This window comes from Symphalangus syndactylus, chromosome 4, assembly GCF_028878055.3.
Source record: "Symphalangus syndactylus isolate Jambi chromosome 4, NHGRI_mSymSyn1-v2.1_pri, whole genome shotgun sequence".
In the NCBI taxonomy this organism is placed as follows: Eukaryota; Metazoa; Chordata; class Mammalia; order Primates; family Hylobatidae; genus Symphalangus; species Symphalangus syndactylus.
In genome coordinates this window covers 25650609-25672937 of record NC_072426.2, presented here as the reverse complement: position 1 = coordinate 25672937, position 22329 = coordinate 25650609, and the positions used below count along the sequence as shown (strand labels likewise).

At 41.6% G+C, this 22329-nt stretch overlaps 1 protein-coding gene across 2 annotated transcripts in view; it reads left to right on the top strand.

Annotated features, from left to right (window-relative positions):
* The first annotated feature begins 747 nt into the window (after positions 1-747).
* The window catches only part of PAPSS2 (3'-phosphoadenosine 5'-phosphosulfate synthase 2), a 95607-nt gene continuing 74025 nt past the window's right edge, over positions 748-22329 (top strand). Inside the window, exon 1 of one of the 2 annotated variants that reach the window (XM_055274310.2) lies at positions 748-1055. In XM_055274310.2, coding sequence (XP_055130285.1) covers positions 1029-1055 — 27 coding nt within the window. In that variant the 5' untranslated portion in view covers positions 748-1028. The remainder of the gene's footprint in view (positions 1056-22329) is intronic. The other variant, XM_055274309.2, reaches the window with a different exon arrangement.

The following is a 22329-nucleotide window of genomic DNA, read 5'->3' as shown; positions in this document are numbered from 1 at the left end:
CTCCTCCTCAGGGCCCATTCCAGTGAGACAGAAGTGCTACTTTGGGGGTGGACTGAAACAAGTCGCTGGGCTTCCATTGGCCATTGCCACTTGCCTGACGTTGTGAGGAGGGGCCGTGCCTCCACAGGCCCATACCTGTAACCTGACGATACTGTTGCGAGCGGGAATGGAGGAAGTGCATGTAACCCCCTCAGCACGACGCATAGTGAACAGACAAGCTGTGAGCCTTGCCAGTTATCACCATGTGTGATGATGCTGGTGGAGAAAGCCTGCACTGCGGAGGCTGACAGCCTGGGTTTGAATCTCCTCATTTGGAACATAATCTTGGCAAAGTCTGAAAGTCTCAATTGCGCGTTTGTAAAATGGGAAGATAGTAGGACTTGCTGCCTGGGGTCGGGGCAGGATGGAGGGGGCCCATGAGAATTAAGGCAGAGCTCAGCAGAGTGCATTGTAAGGATCCATGAGCGTGAATCTTCGTTTTTACTACAGCACACGAGGATCCTGCCAACAAACCTGGCGGCTTCAAGCATCCTTGCCCTTAACCAAATAAGCTCTTAGGTCCTAGAGGCAGGGAGACTTCCTTGAAGAGGCGCGGGAGGCTGGTGAGGGGAGTGGAGGACGCTCTGGGACCCTCTGGGGGTGGGGCGGGCGAGGTGAACTTGACCCCGGGCCGCGTGCCGGGCGTGCCATCTGCCGCTCCGCTGCAAGGTCTCGCCGGGGACCGGGGCTGGCGGAGCGCGCGCCCGCGACTAGGGGCCGGGCCGGGGACCCCGCCCAGGCGGCGGCGGCCGGGTCCCCAAGGCTGGGCGCTGCTTGCGGAACCGACGGGGCGGAGAGGAGCGTGGCGGGAGGAGGAGTAGGAGAAGGGGGCTGGTCAAGGGAAGTGCGACGTGTCTGCGGAGCCTTTTTATACCTCCTTCCCGGGAGTCCGGCAGCCGCTGCCGCTGCCACCGCCGCCGCCGCCGTCGCCGTCCCTGCGTCCTTCGGTCTCTGCTCCCGGCACCCGGGCTCCGCCGCAGCCAGCCAGCATGTCGGGGATCAAGAAGCAAAAGACGGTAGGCTTCCAGGCGCCGGCTTCCCTCCCCGCCACCGCGCTGCAAGCGCCGACCCCCACCCCCCAATCCCCCGGCACTTGGGTCCCACTCTCCCCGGGAGGGGGCGTCGGGAGGAGGAGGAGGAGTAAGAGGGGGGCACGGAGGGAAGCAGGAGAAAGAGGCTCTGTGTGGAATTCCCGGGGTAGCCCTCGCCCCGCAGCCCCTCTCCACCCCGCGACTCTGGGAATCTGCGCTCCTTGGGGTCGCTGCGCCCGCGAGAGACCTCCCGAGCTTCTCAAGTGGGTCCGGATCTAGATCCAGGACCAGGGACAGGAAATTCCCTTTCTTTCCCAGGAGCTCTTCCAGACCCGCCTTTTCTTCTGTAGGGTCTCGGAGCAGATCGAGCTGACTCCCGTTCCGCCAGGTCTGGTCGCTGGGGTTCTGTCTATGGGAACTTCCTTAAGAGTGGGCTTTAATGACGTACTTTCATAGAGGAAACTGCAATTATCGAAGCAAACTGGAGGAAATTGCATTTCTACACTGGCGGGATTTAGCCCTCTAGCTCGATTTCGGCATCGGGTGGCATCTCGAGTTCAGTAATGAGGGGTGAGGGTGCCCCTCGTTTTGGTGGAGTAAGATGAGGGGATTGTGATGAGGAGGCACACTTTTACCCAGAATTAATAATCTGAGCTGTCCTCCTTTAATGGGAAATATGAGGGCGTGTCAAAGAGAAAAGTTTCTTTCCCAGCAACGTGGGCACCTATAAATTTTGCATTCTTAAAAATGGCAGCAGTTTTATTTGTCAATTATAACCCAGTAAACTGAAAAAAAAAAAAAAACGGGAGCAGTAATCATAGACTCTTAGAGTTGGATGGCGCCTTCTAGACAGCATTGGGGCCACGTCAGATGTGGTCAGCAAGCCTTGATAAAATCCCACTCAGCAGTTCGGCCGCTGAACATTCTACCTTCAGCCACCACCCTGCAAGCCTCAGATGATTGTACTGGTTACTGAATGGGTTGACCTCTCTCTAGTAGGTAGACTTGCAATGGACATATAGTAGGTGCCCGATAAATGTTTATTCTTATATAATGTGTATTACCCAAATATCTTTGAGGTGTATTTGTGGTGGGCCGGGGAGAGGTTTAAAAAAAAAACAAAATATAAAGCCAAGAAGTGGGGAAGGAGTGTGGAGGGGCTATGCAGGGCTAGAAGGGGCACTTGAGCAGCAAGAGAACAGGTTGGGGGCTCTGTGGCTTTCAGGGACCATACTGGACTAGCGGGAGGGTCCAGGGTGTAGGTGGCATCAATTTGGGAAGGGACATTTATCAAAATCCAGCTGCCTTTCTCAGGAGTAATTTTTAAGTGGGGGTCTCTCAGCGTTGTAACATATTTTTAAAATAATAAATGAAAATCACTTGTATTTTGTTCCTATTTAATGCGATTAATTTCTGTGAAATCCTAAATAGTGTCTTCTAAATGGCAAGCCGCTGTGCCAGTAGCTTTTTATATCAATGGGGTTTTAATTCCCACCTTCCTGCTTGCATCAAGAATTCCTTCTCAGTTGTGATGTGGGACTTTGTCAAGCATTGGAAAGGGATAAGGTGGTCTCTCCTCTTGATGCCTCCAGTCGGCAGGAGCCCAGGAAGAGGAGGGTTTGAGAACAGGGTCATTACAAATCAATTGCGGGGTTTCTGCACAGTCAGAAGCAGTGAGAAATTTGAGGGCCGGAGGGTTTGGTTTTTGTATTTACACATTCTGAACCTTCTATTTTTTGTTGGGTGGGTGTATGTGTGTGTCTGTTTTATACAGCATTAAATTAACTCCTGAAACAGCTAACTGAAATAGAACTTTTATGAATTTTGATTTAGTCTAACGCAGTTATAACCCAGGCACCAACCCAAATTCCCAAAAGGTCTAGATAGGTACTATCGGTACTATTTACAGCAAGCCAGCTGTAAATGCATGTGGTATCTCTCAAGCTTTGAATGTTCATTCAAAATGTGTTTTGAAACCTTGCAGGCCAAAGCAAAATCTGTCCACTTGTGTGACCTCTGAACTAATCAATTATTTGATAAGTAAGTATTGCCGACCTCACAAGCTAGCCTAGGAGTGAGACTGAGCTGATCTTTTATGGTCTTATAGGAATCATCACATTGTTTACTGCACTGTCAACAGAGGACAGTTAATTCACACAGCAGCCACTACAGTAACTTCAAATATTTGTTGAGCACCTACTGTGTGCCAGGTGGTATACTGGGTGGGGGAGGGGGAAAAGGAGATACCTCTTTTCCAGGTTTTTTTGGCCACACTCTCTGGATGAATATTGCCTTTCAGTTCAGACCACTCTAGGAAGAGTAGATAGTTTTGGTTTAAATGCAAGAGTGTAGGATGATTTTTTCATAAGCTTTAGAAAAAATAAATGAAGTGTTGTTTTATAAAGGAAGGTAGCACATTCCTTCTGTGCTATGCATCTTTACCATGGAAACCAAAGAAACAGCTACCAGTCACGTTCATCCCTTCATCCCTTCCACCCCTCACCTTCCAACCCTGGCTACCCTCCCATCCCCACCCCCTATACACACACGTAGACACCCAGGAGAGGGAAAGGGACAAACTGCCTCTAGGGGACTGGAAAGAAGGGAAGGCAAAGGCCTGGGCCTTTCCTCTTACATCGTTTCCTGGATTAACATTTTTCAAGGCCCACAGACAGTGCTGTTATGTTCTGGAGACACCCAATCTGAAAACATTGACTGAGATATTAAGTTATTTCCGAAGGATCAAATAAGAAAACAATTGGAAAGGAGTGAAAAGATACTGAAAACCACAGCGCTCTCCATAGATGTAAGGGATTATCAACCTTTTCCTTATTTATTTTCCTTTTTTTTTTTTTTTTTTTTGAGACAGAGTCTGGCTCTGTCCCCCAGGCTGGAGTGCAGTGGCGTGATCTCGGCTCACTGCAAGCTCCGCCTCCCGAGTTCATGCCATTCTCCTGCCTCAGCCTCCCAAGTAGCTGGGACTACAGGCGCCCGCCACCACGCCCTGCTAATTTTTTTGTATTTTTAGTAGAGACGGGGTTTCACTATGTTGGCCAGGATGGTCTCGAACTCCTGATCTTGTGATCCACCCACCTCGGCCTCCCAAAGTGCTAGGATTACAGGCTTGAGCCACTGCGCCTGGCCTTTCCCTTATTTATTTTCTTTCTTTCTTTTTTTTTTTTTTGAGACAGAGTCTCACTCTGTCACCCAGGCTGGAGTGCAGTAGCGTGGCATGATCTCAGCTCACTGCAACCTCCGCCTCCCGGGTTCAAGCCATTCTCTTGCCCCAGCCTCCCAAGTAGCTGGGATTACAGGCACCACCATCATGCCCTGCTAATTACCTTTTCCTTATTTTCAGAACTGTGTACAGTATTACATTATTTTTCTAGAAGTAGCTACTTTTTTTTTTTTTTTTTTTTGAGGTGGAGTCTCGCTCTGTCACCCAGGCTGGAGTGCAGAGGAGTGATCTCAGCTCACTGCAACCTCCGCCTCCCAGGTTCAAGCAATTCTCCTGCCTCAGCCTCCCGAGTAGCTGGCACTACTGGTGTGTACCACCATGCCCAGCTAATTTTTGTATTTTTAATAGAGATGGGGTTTTGCCACATTGGTCAGGCTGGTCTCGAACTCCTGACCTCAGGTGATTCACCCACCTTGACCTTCCAAAGTGCTAGGATTGCAGGCTTAAGCCACTGCACCCAGCCAGAAGTAATTACTTTTAAAACTATATGAAGACACTACCGAAGGCAAGACATGAATTCTAGATGAGCAACCACTGGAGGGAGGGAGAAACAAGCATTTCCTAGAGGCCAGACACTCAGACATACTGGATTTCATCTCATCCCCAGAGTAGCTCTCATCTCAGGAAACAGCTTTGTCTTCAGGGGAGGAGAAATACCAGGGGCAGGGCACTACTGAAATTCAGGTCTGTCCAGCATCAAAACTCACGCTCTTGCCCCCCCGTACTTCTGTTACAGGATGTAACTGCTCTGGCCCAAAGTTTTCTCGTCTGTAAAATGTGGGTAATAATAACTTACCCCTTACAATTGTCGTGAAAAGTAAATAACTCCTAAAAATTGTCTTGCACAGTGCCAGACCCAGAGTTAGTGCTTCATATGCAGTAGCTATTTCATTTGTATTAAACTATACTGTCACGGTTTGGCATACATAAAAAGAAAAAACAGCACACATACTGTTTTGAAGGCTCAGTAAATGACAACAGCCAGAATATTTTTGTTTTGTTTTGAGACAGACTTGAGTGCAGTGCTGCTATAATGGGTCACTGCAGTCTCGACCTCCTGGGCTCAAGTGATCCTCCTGCCTCAGCCTCCCGAGTACCTGGTACTACAGGTGCACACCATCATGGCTGGCTAACTTTTAAAGTTTTTGTTGTTGTTGTTTTGGTAGAGATGAGGTCTCGCTATGTTGCTCTGGCCAGACTTGAACTCCTGAGCTGAAGAGATCCTCCTGCCTTGGCCTCCCAAAGTATTAGGATTGCAGGCTTGAGCCACTGTGCTTGGCCAGCCAGAATATTTAATAAGGAAAAACAAATGCAGAAATATAGAGGTGACAATTTGAATTCTTATTGTGATAGGCTGAATAGAAGACACTGGTTGACAATCAGTGTAGAGGTACCAGAGTATCAGTGAGTTTTTGCCAACAGCTTTGGCCAAGAAAGATAATCCATGCATAAAGTAAATATTGGACTAACTTTTCTCCACCCTTCCTGTGCCTTCAACTATTCCTATGTGTACCTTAAAATTAGTGTTTCCCAATTCATGCCATCACCATTTATTAGATCATCTGTTTGGACTTTGGTGCAGTTAAAAGATAAATGTGGTTAACTCAGTTATATATCTCTTTGAGATAGTTATCTTTGTCTTTTATCATTTTTCTGTTGATGCATGTGGCTCTGTGGTTTGCTGAGGGGATAATTAGGCTTAGCTCTAACATGGAACTTTTAGAGAATTAGAGTCTGGGAAAGGCATCAAGGATGTCAATCTCAGTCCTAGCAGATTTCGGTTTATTTCAAAATCTATCACTAAATAGTAATGGGCACTCATTAGTCTTTGTGTTTGGAAGTCTTAGGAAAATGCAGAAACTAAAGGTAAATAAACATAACACTAGTTCAACTGGTCTTTTAGCCCCTAGGCGATTTGTTCATATGACACTTGAAACAGCTTATATGCCCAGCACCTGACAATGATCCTGGCACAGATTAGGTGTTCAATATTCATTGAATAAATGAATGAGTAAATAGCTAGAGAATTCATTAGAGAATGTATTTGCTCTTAGGATCCACATTTTTTCCTAGATTCCTCACTCCCCCCTCTTCTCTTTGTGTGCTTGGTTATTTTTGACTGGGTATTTGTCATTACTGCTGAAAAATTACTTGTAGAGATTCTTTCAGGCCTAGGATGAATGACTTTGTTTTCAGAGAGGGTTTGCTTTTGTTTCTGCCAGGTGTCTGGCCCCACTCCTAGCCTAGGACTACTTTAACTTGAATTTACCACTTTTTTTTTTTTTTTTTTTTTTTGAGACAGAGTCTCGCACTGTCACCCAGGCTGGTGGAGTGCAGTGGCGTGATCTCGGCTCACTGCAAGTTCCGCCTTCTGGGTTCACGCCACTCTCCTGCCTCAGCCTCCTGAGTAGCTTGGACTACAGGGGCCCACCACCACGCCCGGCTAATTTTTTGTATTTTTAGTAGAGATGGGGTTTCACCGTGTTAACCAGGATGGTTTTGATCTCCTGACCTCGTGATCTGCCCGCCTCGGCCTCCCAAAGTGCTGGGATTGCAGGCGTGAGCCACCGCACCTGGCCTGAATTTACCACTTTTTAAAGACTTAGGTGATGTGAATTTGGATTGCTATTTTGCACATGAGAGCCAGCTTGTGAATATAACTTCCCAGGGACCACCCTCCCCTTTTATACTCACTTTCTATGCCAAGACAATTGTCCTTGAGGTCTCTCTGAGTGGGAGGTAGGTTTATTCTGGTTTACCCTTATTTTTAGAGTGTAGTGTTTAGGAGCCCAGCTTAATTTGAGGAAGACCTTTTTTTCTTTTCACTTGAGTGGGTTCTGGGCTTTGATTTCTGTTCCACCTCTCTCAGTGAAGCTGTCAAAATCAGTTCATACATGCTCCTCTCAGCAAATATGCCCCTATAAGGATAAAAGTGCCTCTCTGCTTACTTATCTCTTTGAGTTCTTGCTTTCTTCCAGATTTTAGCCTAGAGTTTCTTCCTATTTTGTCAGCTATTTGTTGTTTTAATTTTTTTTTTTTTTTTTTTAGATGGAGTCTTGCTCTGTCACCCAGGTTCAAGTGCTGTGGCGTGATCTTGGCTCATTGCAACCTCCACCTCCCGAGTTCAAGTGATTCTCATGCCTCAGCCTCCCTAGTAGCTGGGATTACAGGTGTGCACCACCACAGCTGGCTAATTTTTGTATTTTTAGTTGAGACGGGTTTTCACCGTGTTGGCCAGGTCTGTCTGCCTTGGCCTCCCAGAGTGCTGGGATTACAGGCATGAGCCACTGTACTTGTCCTGTTGTTTTAAATTAGATTATTTTATATTATTACTAGCATTTATAGTTATTTTCAGTGGAAGCATCAATCTGAATAACCTACCCATCACTGCTGGAGACAGAAACCTCTACCCTTTCTAGATTCCTGTGAATCATTAACATTTCCTATCATACCTTACCAGACCTGTGTCGCTCTCATAAAAGGAGTACTTTATAAACATGAACTCCAGTCAGATAGCTAGTCAAAAATCTTTGATTTAATCCTTGTTCCCTAGGATGTGCTACAGAGTGGAGTGGGGAGTGCTCACCTTGTCTTGGTGGTCTCTGCCTATGCAGACATCCTTAGAGATGTGCATTGTCCTATCCAATCCCCAGTGTTGGTCCAATTTCAAGTGCGTTCTTGTCTGAAAGACCCCTTCATTTTAAACAACTCTCCTTACTTCTTTCATGCTCTCCTGGGTACCCTGAGGCCGTTTTGTTGCTCCAGCACAACTCTGAGGTCGTGGGGGATGAATTTGGAGGGACTAGTTAAGGTCCTTGACATGTCCCCACTACTCCCAGGAGTGTGGGAACTAGGTTCCTACTTTGCTGTGACCATGCAGGGACTTGGAGGAGCTCTGGGGGCTGCTGAAACCCACCCTCTTTTCCTCTGAGATCAGAAGCACATCCAATGCCCTCTGCTTTCAGAGCCCTCAGGCCTATTTGGCCTCCCTCTTCCCCAAGCTCAGCACCAGGGGCAGGACACTACTCCCTGTTTCAGACTCAGACTGGTACCCAAGCTTGCTTTGCTTCTCTTTTAATAAAGATTAAAGTGTTCCAGAAAGGTTAATTGGTTTATCATAAGCATTGTATTTGTTATAAATTTTATCTTCTTGTTCCTTTCTCCTGTCTTTTTGATCACCACATTTTTGAAAAATTTACAATAAATTGGCTGGGTGTGGTGGCTCATGCCTGTAATCCCAGCACTTTGAGAGGCTGAGGTGGGTGGATCACTTAAGCTCAGGAGTATGAGACCAGCCTGGGCAACACGGCAAAACCTCATCTCTACAAAAATGCAAAAAATTAGCCAAGTGTGGTGGCGCGGGCCTGTAGTCCCAGCTATCCAGAGGCTGAGGTGGGATCGCCCGAGTACTGGAGGTCAAGGCTGCAGTCAGCCATGATCATGCCACTACACTCCAGCCTGGGTGACAGAGTGAGAGCCTGTCTCAAAAAAACCTCAACAAAACAAACAAACAAACAAACAATAAATTGGTGTACAAGATGAAAATATTTTCTCCTGTACAAAAGAGCCACTGTATTAAAACTTGAAATATAAGTTGCCTCTGATGACATGTGGTGTATAAAATGGATTCCATCAGTTGACTGATGTGATTTCCTTTAAAATCTTATCAGTATCCCTTTCTGCATTTCAAATTTACTACTGAAGTTGATTTTGCTATAATTGATATCGTGCAAGCATGACTGTAATATAAGCATGACAAGCTCAATCTGTATAGCGTCAAATACTAACTTTTGGCAATAAAAGCCTATAGCCTGTGACAATAAAGATTTTTAAAACGGTTATATAAATATATTATGTCAAATGCTGCATCATTCATAGTGATAATTCCTCTGCTAGTCAATATTTGATTTAAATGTCTGTTAACACTTGCTTTATATTTTATTATTGATTTATTATGAAAAGTATTGATTTTTATCCGCCAAGCATCTACATCCAGTCTCATACCACAATTACTTTTTTAAAACAATTTTATGTTGGGTGTGTGCTTTTAAAGTCATTTGTAGACTTTATGGATTTAAACCACCTAGAAGAAAATCTGAGATTTTATCCCTATAAACTTTATTCATCTACACCCTCCTCCAGTCATTATTAAATTATGAATAATTCGTGCCTTCCCAATTTCCAGCAAAGTCAGCAACTCGAGCATTAGTGATGATTTTATTTTCATACATTTGCCAGTGTTAAAAACCTGAATTAACTTTTTGGCCCTCTGCTGGGGGTCCCATGTGTATTACTTTGTTCCCTTAAGCTCTCTAAAATCTTTTCCTTTTTCAGTTCCTGTCAAAATCCTCACGTGTATATTTGTTTACCTCACTCACTCAACAATATTTATTGAATGACCAAACCAGGATCTCTATTTGTCATAATTAACAATAGCTACCAAAGCCTTATATTCTTTAATTATAGTTTTTAGTCTATGCACTGTCTTTAAGTCTATTCTAAACACAGCATTTGCCTTTTCTAATTGAAGCACTCCACTCGCACCTTTATATTATCAACGTTCTGCTCAGTAAGTCTTGCAGTGGCCTTGAGCTAAAAGCAATAAAATTCCCAATTGACTTTTCTTACGTTTCCTCATTTTTCTAAGTTGAACATTATTTACTCTATATTAAGGCTGTCTCTACTTTAAAAATGTGTGTGTGTGTGTTTAAAAATAATTCTAGTATTTTACTTCTGGAAGGAAAATTAGGAGCTCACCTTTAAGCTCTTTACATAACAGTTGATATACAGCGTTAAGAGCTGTGCCAGGCTCTATAGCCATTCTTTGGGTTGACTGGGTGGGGATACTTCCACGAAGCTAGAACTCTGATCACCTACTACATGCTTATCACTTCTCTCTTTATCACATGCCCTTTGAAAGTGACCCTGCCCATTTTCTACAGCTCTGTTTCCTCTTTCATTCAACAAGAAATATTTTCCATAAAACTTCCTCCCAGTTGGTTTATTACATTCTGACTTAGCTTTAGCATTTTGTTGTGGCATTCTGGGGACAGAAAATACAGACCAAAAAGCAGTATTTGAAAGATGTAACTTGACTGTTTTGAAATATTTTTGATTGCCTGGACTGTTTCTCTTTAGAAAATTCAACCCTTTCCCACCTCACTCAGTCTTTCTTAAACCTTCTCAAGTGGTTTAATTGTTTTATCAAAAAAAAGGGATGCCATGGATTAGATAGCATGCAGTGCAGATAAAGTTGTATTTGGTAAAGGCTGGACCAAGTTCAGTTATATGCCAAAGCCTCAGTTCAATTTTACCTCTAAATCTATCCATTTCCATTGCTTCCTAAGTTCACAAAGAACTATGAAGTCGATTATAGTAACCATGTGTGGTCTTCCCAGGACCTAAATTGCTGACTCCCAATAGAGAGTGTTTTCCTAAATTATAGAGTAATTATGGCTCTTGGGCCATTGGGTCACTAGTACAACAATGTTTTGAGTAGTTACTAAGAAATAACCAAATCATAACTGAAATAATTTTTCATTTGACCTTTAAGTTAGCCAACAGAATAAGAAGACATCAAATAAAGCCTAGACATTAAAATTCCGATTGTGGAATGTGCGTATTTATCTGAAGTTTCTTTTTTTTTTTTTTCGAGACGGAGTCTCACTCTGTCGCCTAGGCTGGAGTGCAGTGGCGTGATCTCGGCTCACTGCAAGCTCCGCCTCCCGGGTTCACGCCATTCTCCTGCCTCAGCCTCTCCGAGTAGCTGGGACTACAGGCACCCGCCACCACGCCCGGCTAATTTTTTGTATTTTTAGTAGAGACGGGGTTTCACCGTGGTCTCGATCTCCTGACCTCGTGATCCGCCCGCCTCGGCCTCCCAAAGTGCTGGGATTACAAGCGTGAGCCACCGTGCCCGGCCTGAAATTTCTTTTTTTAGAGCATGTTTTGTTAGAAAATTCCTACTCTGTTGTATTCTGTTCATTGCCACGATTTATTGAGCACCGACCTGTGTGTTAACTCATTGACTCTTCACCATCTCGTGAAGCAAGTTTGTGAATAAATAGTCCAAAGGGAACTCATTTAACTGAAATGGGTCTTTAGAGAGTTACCCAAAGGAGAAGTTAGAATCTTATTAGCTTCTCTGTAGTTAATAAGATGTTTATTTCATAGAGGCAATGAGACTTCATGCCATGTAGCCAACACAGCTAGATTAGGTAACTAGTAATGTATTACTGCTTCATTTGTAAAATATTCTGACAGCTGTCTACTGCTAGTATCTCAAGATAATAATAATGAATTCTATTGAGAAACATTCCCCAGCACTTTTATTAAAAAAGAGTAAGTGGCATAAATTAGCAAATACATGTTACCCTCACTATCACATGCATTTCTTTCTTTATGGTAACATAAGGTGAATAATTGGAAAATAAATTTTATTTGTTCTCAGACTCAACCTGTATGGGTAATAGTTTTTATTGCCTAGCCTTACGGCTATGTCAGTATTCAGCAAACGTGAACAGAATAATTTGTTTCCACTAGCTGCAATACTTGAGCCAAGTTGTAATTATTAATATGATTTGTAGATAATAAAAAAGAAACTAGAACACCAGTGCATTTTTCACATAAAAATTTGACCCAGTTCAAGGTCAAGCTTAAGGATGTTGTCAACCTATCAATGAAGAGTGCCTAGAAATCATGGGATTGTAAAAGGTGTTTGGAAGAAAAATTTGGGAGCGTTGTCTCCTTCTAACACATAGGTAAGGGAAGTCCAAGTTTTTCAGCAATCCTGGGCTAGTGTTTCAGCGATAGGTACTAGGAAGGTTCATATTCCCATTCTCAGGAGATGATTGTATAAAAAGATGGAGCACGCACACACACACACACACTCAGGCTGAGGAGAGCAGCATTGGCTGAGTGTATTTCAGGGGATGAAATTGAAGTCTTTTACTGGAGAGGAGCTGCATTATTTAAATAAAAAGAATCATGGTGACTGCATAGAAATTGAATCACAGAATTTGTGTCTTCACAGTGGGATACAAAATTCTGTCTAAAGATGTGTTGTCTCTGCACAATTAGCCACATTTAGGGAATGGAAAAATCTGGGTCATCAAAAATACTCAGTTTCTTCCATTTTCTTCTCAGTGTTGAGGCTGTGACTCAAAAAGCCTTTTACACATCACACTATGTTATTAATCCTTGTTGACATAATAACATCCCTTGGGATTCAGGAAGGCACCTTGTGTACCCAACAGGGTTCCCCAAATAGAAGAAGGGAACAAGCATTTATCCAGGGACTATCCATACAGTATCCCATCTCATCCTCACAATAACCTGTGAAGTAGTTCTTATCTCTACTTTACAGTAGAGAACTCTGAAGCTTGTAGAGACTAAGTAACTTGCCTCAGGATGCATAACCCTAAGTGGCAGAGCTGGAACACAAGTGCCATGTTTTCAATCATTCTTTTTTTTCTTCAATTAAAATAACATATAATGGATACTATGACTGTGAGAATGCAAAAGGATCTTTTGATTATTTAAACATGCATTTTAATTTTGTCTTTGCAGACTGAAAGGATGATGAAGGCACTTTGAAAGGGATTTCCTTAGGGGCTTTTCGTAATGTTGTGTAATCTTTAGAAGATGTGGATTTTAGCAAATGCTGTTAAAAGGCAATAAATGTTAGTTTGGATGAGGCTCTGTGGCCAGTTTTAGGAACAGTAGTCTTTGGAATTGAACCCAACATTTCACCTTAAGAATACAAGGCTTCAGTGTTCTAGTGGGTGAATGCATACACTCAAGAATAAGTGATTTTAGAAATAATTGCAGTGACTTACACATAACTCTACACCCAGCCTTGTTCATTATGTGAGTGCTGCACAGTTGAGCATTCACGAGTTACAAGTTCCCAAAACCCCACAGGCTATGGGCCTGTTCTCTGGATGTACTAGAGGTTTCATCAGCATTTCCATTGCTCAGCACAGAATTTTAATATTTCATGGTTCAGGGAGATTGTTTTATATACACAGCCTAATAACCAGAACCAATTGAGAAAAAATATAAAGAAAATACAGATAGGTAGCAATGTACAGCCTACAGTGGAACACCAACAGGGCTAGTGTTAGGAGGAGCAGCTGAGACCTGGGTTGAACACTGTAATTGTGTGGCTTTGAGCATCTTCTGATTGCAGTTACACGTTTCAGGAGACTCAATTTTATGCACGTGGTATTGCCATAAGGGTAATTGCTACCTCCCTGTATTATAGCGGAGTTCCTCTGGGCATGCATAATACCTTTCTTTCATCATGCTCATCAAGACTTATTCATACTTTGTTATCAATTATCCTAGTAGCTCTACATAATAGGCAGTTACAAGTATTACAAATCATAGATTAGGCCACTAAAATAAAGAAATGAGGTAAATTCCCTGCAGTCTTCTTGTGGGGCGATGTAAAGTAGAGACCACTCGAGTTTGCCAAGTTTGGTGGCCGAGTCCCATGTTTTGTCTGAGAACAGACAGAGGCTCAGGGATATTGGGATGATATTTGGAATGAAGGGTTTCTTATTTGGATTGCACCAAGTTAACTGTGTGCTGTGAAACATTATATGGCTTCATTTTCATTGGGAAAACTAGTGATATAAATGATGTAACGTGAATTAAGTGATTTAGCTAGTTACACATATTTTTGGATGCTTCTAAAAAACTAATATGTGATCCTTGAAGTAGAGAAAGTTGTACATTCAAGGTTTTCTACCCTTTTTGTGTGTGTTTATTTTAATGAGGACAATGGGAACTACACCATTTCTTTCCTGCTAGTTCATCCTGGATTACCTTTTTATATCCATTAAACATAGAAATTCTGAAGCCATGTCTGCCTATATGTCATCCTGATTGCTTTTGTGTATAGTTGCAGATCAAATGTAGAAGCAGTGACTACTTAAAAAAAAAAAAGTTGTTATAGACCAAGGCTTGAGGAAAGAGAAAGGTACAGTGACAATGAGATATCTTGGGGGAAATTTGGTCCCGTAGACCAGGGGTTAGCAAATCATATCCTGTGGGCCAAACCACAGTCACCTGCCTGTTTTGGTAGGCCTATAAGCTAGGAATGGTTTTTACATTTTTTTAAAAGACTGATGGGGAGAAGTCAAAGGAAAAATTATATTTTGTGTTATGAAAAGTATATGAAATTAAAATTTTGGTGTCTATAAATAAAGCTTTTGAAACATACCATGATTATTCATTTACACATTGTGGCTTCTTTTACAGCAAGGATGGGTATTTCTGTGTGGCCTGCAAGGCTGAGAATGTATACTGTCTGATCCTTTAAGAAAAATTTGCCACCTCCTGCTATATATGGTGGGGGCCAGTGTTCAGTTGGAAGATGCTTAGGCCCATGGCCTGTCAGCTTGTAACTCTATGTGTCTGAATTCAGAGAGCTGAGTACTAGCTGTACTTCATGAGCCCCATTGAATTGTGTTTAGTGTATTGTCATTGTTTTGTTAAAACATTATTTTTTTAAAGTTCTGTGGAACTCACTAGTGTGTCTACTGTAATGATATTATTCAGATTATTTATTAATTAGAGCATTCCCTTTATAAATATCTCTGGAATTTTCTTTGTTTTTGTTTTTGTAGAGATGGGTCTCCCTATGTTGCCCAGGCTGGTCTTGTACTCCTGGCCTCAAGCGATCCTCCCACCTTGGCCTCCTGAAGTGCTGGGGATTGCAGGTGTGAGCCACTGTGCCGAGCCTGGGATTTTCTTTATATTCTCTTTATAAAAATACATAGGGAGACATTGCTGTCTAGTTTTCCTACCAGAAGGGTTATATTTTTCTGAGCTGTGTATGTTTGTGTGTGTATGTATTCGTGTGTGTGTGTGTGTGTGTGTGTGTGTGTCTAATTCCTTTGCGAATTTTGGGACCATCCAGGTTTTCCTCTTCAAGATGCCTGCCAGAAAGCTCAGAAGTGAATTTTTGGCTTACTTTTTTTTTTTTTTTTTTTTTGCACCAGCTTTATGCTTGGTACCACTTCGTTTTATGCCCCTGGGTTGTTCTCTTTCCCTTTTCTTGTCCACTTCTGATTCATGAGTTTTTGCTATGCTTTATGAATCTTCTAAGTCACTGAATACTTTTAGGAACTCTACAGAACATTAAAATATAAAATTAATAGTAATACGTATCTGAATTTTTGTTCTAGAAGGTCCCAGAGCTCTCTTTTACCATTCTACCTCAGAGAGCCCTTTTCCTTCTGCCTGTTATCTTGGGACTGTCCAGGGCTCTATGCCTGCAGGGCCTAGAGCCAGTCCATGAAGTGCTCGTTGAGTGCTTTGTGGTCTAATGTTCTACCCTTCCTGCAGGCTTACAAATCAACCCCTTCAAGACTGATAAAGAGAGAGCAGAGGTTCTTTAGTATCTAGAGTCCCGAGAAGTCAGGAAGGTTGTGAACTTGGATGGGTAAAAAAAATTTTTTTTTTGAGATGAAGTCTTACTCTGTCACCCAGGCTAGAGTGCAGTGGCACGATCTCGGCTCACTGCAACCTCCACCTCCTATGTTCAAGCGTTTCTCCTGCCTCAGCCCTCTGAGTAGCTGGGATTACAGGCGCGCGCCACCACACCCAGCTAATTTTTTATATTTTTGGTGGAGATGAGATTTCACCATGTTGGCCAGGCTGGTCTTGAACTCCTGGCCTCAAGTGATCCTCCTGCCTAGGCCTCCCAAAGTGCTGGGATTACAGGTATGAGCCACTGCATCCAGCAGTAATTTTTTTTTATAACTTGTAACAGAAATTTAGCATTTTCTTCAATTATGAAGACAGGCAACAAACCACAGCAATATTAGCAATACTTGGGACTATGTCACCAGTAGAAACCACAGATACTTTAATATCAAATTATATTGTTGCAGATATTGCAAAATATCTGTGCTCTTTATCACTAGAAAACTAAGATCTATAGAAAGATCTATAAAAGAGTTATAAAAATACTTCAAAATTAAGATTATAGCTGTCTACCTAGACAGCTAGTTCTTGTTATTTAATACATTGCTAAAGAAGCATATTTATTACTGTGTTATAATTTTTAAAAAGCATTTTGTTACCGTAATTCTTTTTCTTTTATTGGCAATCCTTTGTGTTTTATGCATTTAAAAACACTTTTCTGAGAGGGGATCCATAGGCGACCATAGGGGTTTTTGACTCCAAAAAGGGTAAGAAACCTCCATGCATGGGTGTGCCCACATGCATGTATGCACACACAGACACAGATACACAATTTTTACATATGGTTTCAAGGAGTTATAGACTCCTCTTACAAGACCCATGTCTAGGAACTGCAGTTTAAGATCTTATGCCCTATTGGCTAAAATTCAAAATAGCGGGCCCTAAGAGGGAGGGACTTTATTTTGTCTTTTTAAAACACTATTCAAATGAATCTTTTCTAGTAATGACTTACAACACGCTCTTAGTCATAGCATTAGCACTGACTGTTATCATTTAGTATTACCTCTTTCTTCTAAAAACAAGGAATGTATACGTACTTATGAAATCATTCTCTTGGTTTATACCATATCAACTAGATACTTGTCAGTGAAAAATTGAAAATCTACTTCTTCACCCTCTTTGAATTGTAGTTTGCATTAAAAAGATTCGCATATTTGAATTTTCAAAACTTGCTATGTGTGTATTTTGTAAGTTTGGAATTGGATAAAAAGTACAAATATTACTGTAGGTTAATGACACAATCCCTTTTGTATTCTGTGTCTTGAGGGGTTTTGTTGCTGTAAGTCAAGCACATTTATTATTCAGGTATAGGGGGGCCAAGGTTCATTTGAGAATGTAATTTTATGCTAATAGGTTGTGTTGTAAGTCCCTGGTTAGGATTTACTTATACCTGCATGGGTTTTATGCTTCCCTGTGTTCCATTCATTACGCTGCTATTCTGAATGCATCTCCTAATTTAGTGAGATCTGGGTGCCACCTTAGAGATTATGTAGTCCAGTTTTTCTCCACCCTGCTAAGCTTCACAAAATATTGATGCCTGGACCGCACTCCTAGCGAGTCTGATTGAATGGATCCGTGTTGGGGAATGGAGGCAGTCTTCAAAAACTGGCTACAAAGTTTCTTGGTTCAGCCAGGCTTGAGAACCTCAGCCTAGCCTAATTCCTTCCCCATGCAAATAAGAGCATTGTAACACGCCTGAGGGCTGCCGGCTAGTTAGTAACAGATGAGTTTTCTCTACTTCAGAAAGCTGTTTTCCCTTTCCAGATTTTTTTTTTTTTTAATGTAAAGCCATTTCCCAGCCAATGCAGTCTTCTGTGGTCACTACATTCCTCATGGAATATTTAAACTTTAAATATTCCATGAGGAATGTAGCTGGAACGTTTAAAAGCTTACTATCCTTGTCCTGTTTTACCATTACCTAATGGGAAGACAGCTTTCTGGAAAAATCTGAAGACCATTCTTTCTTAGTGAGCTGTTCTTGACGGTGGTGACTTTATCTTTGGAAATTTGCCCCATTCCCATATCACAATTAAGGAAGTGGCTTAAGAAAGTAGCTTGTAATTCTCTAGAGTGTAAATCTCCAGATCTTGCTGTTGAACTTTGTATGTTCCAATGGGAATAAATCCAAAATAATTTCCTTGTCACATTTGATAGACATGAGTATAGGGACCCACCTTGGAAGGACCCTCCAAAAACGGACCTGTCTTTCCTTTGTGAGTTTTCAGTGTAATTCTAGCATTTCTGGGAGAAATATGTAAGTACCTCAAGGGCAGAAATCCTGCCCACTTATATGTTTCATAATTATCACCTAAAACTTAGAATGGATCAAATTAACTCATAAGCTTTGTACCTTTTCCATACAAGCTAATAGATTGCCTGACTTGGTTTATCTGATCATGAATTTTGATCAACTTTATTTCATTAGTTTTAAAAATTAATATGTTGCAGGCCGGGCGCGGTGGCTCACGCTTGTAATCCCAGCACTTTGGGAGGCCGACGCGGGCGGATCACGAGGTCAGGAGATCGAGACCACGGTGAAACCCCGTCTCTACTAAAAATACAAAAAATTAGCCGGGCGTGGTGGCGGGCGCCTGTAGTCCCAGCTACTCGGAGGCTGAGGCAGGAGAATGGCGTGAACCCGGGAGGCGGAGCTTGCAGTGAGCCTGGGCGACAGAGCGAGACTCCGTCTCAAAAAAAAAAAAAAAAATTAATATGTTGCATTATATAGCACTTATCTTTACAGAGATTATTCATCTTTAATGCAATAAATAAAAGAAAAGCCAAGCCGGGTGTGATGGCACATGCCTGTAGACACAGCTACTTGGGAGGCTGAGGTGGGAGGATCACTTGAGCCCAGCAGTTCAAGGCTGCAGTAAGCCAAGATTGTGCCACTGTGCTCCAGCCTGGGTGGCAGAGTGAGATCCTGTCTCAAAAAAAAAAAAAAAAGGCCGGATGCGGTGGCTCATGCCTATAATCCCAGCATTTTGGGAAGCCGAGGCAGGCAGATCACTTGAGGTCAGGAGTTTGAGACCAACTTGGACAATATGATGAAACCCCGTCTCTAGTAAAAATAAAAAAGTTCGCTGGGCATGGCAGCGCACTCCTGTAATCCCAGCTATTCCAGAGGTTGAGGCAGGAAAATTGCTTGAACCCGGGAGGCAGAGGCTGCAGTGAGCTGAGATCACGCCATTACACTCCAGCCTGGGCAACAGAGTGAGAATCCATCTCAAAAAATAAGATAAAATAAAAAGACAGACATTTAATGCAGATATCTAAGCTTTAAAAGATTGGATGGCTCAAGCCAATGGCAATTCTTTTTTTCTGATTTACAGTTGTGTCTTTTTAAGGATGGCAACTTTGTTTTACTTTCTTCTTCCTTCTATATTATTTTGAAGTGAATTTGACTACAAATATTTTGAAAAATATATGCCCCTATGTATTGAATCTAAAAAGCAATTACAATTTGTCCTTTTCCTCTAATTCTCCTATGCAACTAACAGAATGGAAAATGAATTTCAGGATACTTTTAGACCAAAAATGACAGAGATAAAATTGCTTGACATCTAGTAACCAGAGTGGACATGAAAGAGGAGTCAATTCTACAGCAAGCCCTGTCACCAGCCCCGTGCAGGAGAAACATGGAGAATTAAGACAATCACCTCCCTCTAAGAAGCTTTGTGTGCTTTTCCTGGATCTTCATTTTCATAGGCAGTATGATTTCAAAATGTTGTCCAGTAAAAACTCTTTATCAAGTTATGACTGGAAAGCTCCCCACTATCTCTTTATATGATGATAGCACCCACTATGTAAGATTTATATTACATGCATGCTTGTGGAATGTACTTTGAACCACTCTCTAACTGTGGTCATAGGTCAGTACCTGCCAGAGAATGGAGACTTTTAAAAATTGCGATCACAGAGTTGAGAATATAATCTTTTTAAAAAAGATATGCTTAGCCTTGTAAATAAAGATAGGCATTTTAAGAATTTATTTTATAAAGAAGAGGTTTGATGGAGCAAAGATTTAAGCATTGAGAAACCCATAGAACTACAAGAAAAAAACATGAATCTTATATAATCATGGAATGGGGAAGACCACTTCTAAGTATAACACACATTCAGATACTATAAATTTTTTGAATGTAAGAACTTTTTTTTCCCAGAAATAAATCCGCATATTTATAGCCAACTGATTTTCTACAAAGGCACTACACTGGAGAAAGGATACCCTCTTCAATAAATGGTGCTGGGAAAATTGACTATCCATACACAGAAGATTGAAACTGGACCCCTGTCTCTCACCATATACAAAAATCAACTGAAGATGGATTAAAGATGTGAATATAAGACTCCAAACTTTAAAACTACTGGAAGAAAACACAGGGAAAACACTTCAAGATATTGGTCTAGGCAAATATTTTATGGTTAAGACTTAAAAGCACAGACACCTAGAACGAAAATAGACAAATTGAACTATATTAAACTAAAAAGCTTCTGCACAACAAAGGAAACAGTCAACAGCATGAAGAGACAACCAGTTGAATGAGAGAAAATATCGCATACTATTTTCCGACAAGGGACTAATATCCAGGCTATACCAGAAACCCAGCAGTGTAAAAAAAAAAAAAAATTCCATTAAAAACTGGGCAAAGGACATGAATAGACAATTCTCAAAAGAAGACATGCAAATGGCCAACAGATATGTGAAAAAATGCTCCACATCACTAATTGTCAGGAAAATTCAAATCAAAACCATGAGATATTACCTCACCTCATGTAGAAGGGCTAATATGTAAAAAGACAAAAAAAAGTAATACTAGTGAGGATGTGGAAAAAAGGGAATTCATACACTGTTGGTGGGAATGTAAATTAGTAAAGCCACTATGGAAAACAAATGGAGATTTCTCAAAAAACTAAAAAAAGAACTATGATACAGTCCATCAATTCCACTACTGGTATCTATTCGAAGGAAAATAAATCAGTATATCAAAGAGATACCTACATTTACATGTTTATTGCAGCACTATTCACAATAGCAAAGACATGGAATAAACCCAGGTGTCCATCAACAGGCAAATGGATAAAGAAAATGTGGTATATGTTTACAATGGAATACTATTCAGCCATAAAAAAGAATGAAATCATGTCATTTGCAGCAACATAGATGCAACTGGAGATCATTATATTAAGTGATATAATCCAGGCACAGAAGGACAAACATTGCATGTTTTCCCTCATATACAGGAGCTAAAAAACTTGATATCATCAAGGTAGAGAGTTGAATGATACACACTAGAGGCTGGGAAAATCGGTTAGGGTGGGGAGATGAACAAAGATAGGTTAACAGGTACAGACACAATTAGATAAAAGTTATAATAAGTGCTATCGTTCTATAGTGAGCAGAGTAACTATAGTTAACAACAATGTATTGTATATTTCAAAGTAGCTGGAAGTGAGGACTGGAATTGTTCTCAACACATAAAAATAATAAATGCACAAAGTGATAGACTCTTCAAATACCCTGACTTAATCATTACATATTCTGTGCATGTAACAAATTACCACATGTACCCTATAAGTATGTAAAATATAATGTATCAATAAAAAACCAAACATTTTAAAAATTACGTGCCAAATTTTTTTTTTTTTTTTTATGTTTAAACAAAAGTTAAAAGACAAGCGAAAACCTAGGGGATAATTTGTAACTCATAAGAGACATAGGACTGTTTTCCAAAATATATAGAACTCCTATAAATCAATATTTTTAAAAATCAGCAGGTCTGATGCAGTGGCTCATGTCTGCAATCCCAGCACTTCAGGAGGCCGAGACAGGTGGATTGCTTGAGTCCAGGGGTTCGAGACCAGCCTGGGCAACATGACAAAACCCCATCTCTACAAAAAATACAAAAATTAGCCAGGTATGGTGGTGCGTGCCTGTAGTCCCAGGCACTTGGGAGGCTGAGGTGGGAGTATCGCTTGAGACTCGAAGGTCAAGGCTGCAGTGAGCCACCAAGATCGTGCCACTGCGCTCCAGCCTGAGCAACATGAGAACCTATCTCAAAAAAAAAAAAAAAAAAGTCACTCTCATCACAATCTCCACTGTTCTACTGGTCCACTGTCTGCAAGGACAAGTTATTGATCAGGAGGATTTCCAACCAAGAGTGGGAACCCAAACAAATTAGCACAACTCATCTTCTGCTTCTGTAACAAACAAGTTGTCCAGTTGTCACTTTGGGCACTAAAGAGGGACTTACTCTCAGATTTGGGAACTAGACCCATTGCGATTTTCTTTAGCACTGGAAGGAGCCTTCCTTTATTTGGTCTCACTCTAAGTTGGTTTCACACTGAAGTCAATTTTAAGTCTGTGCTTTGCAAGTATGAATTGAAAATGGTGGTGTGGGGTGCTTTCTTGGCTTTGGCACCTGGATAACCAAGTACCCCAGGAACAAGCTTTCATTCATCAATGGAATACACTGGATTTCTGTCTTACAGTTCAGGGTGGGCCAGAAGGAGCCATGGTGGGTC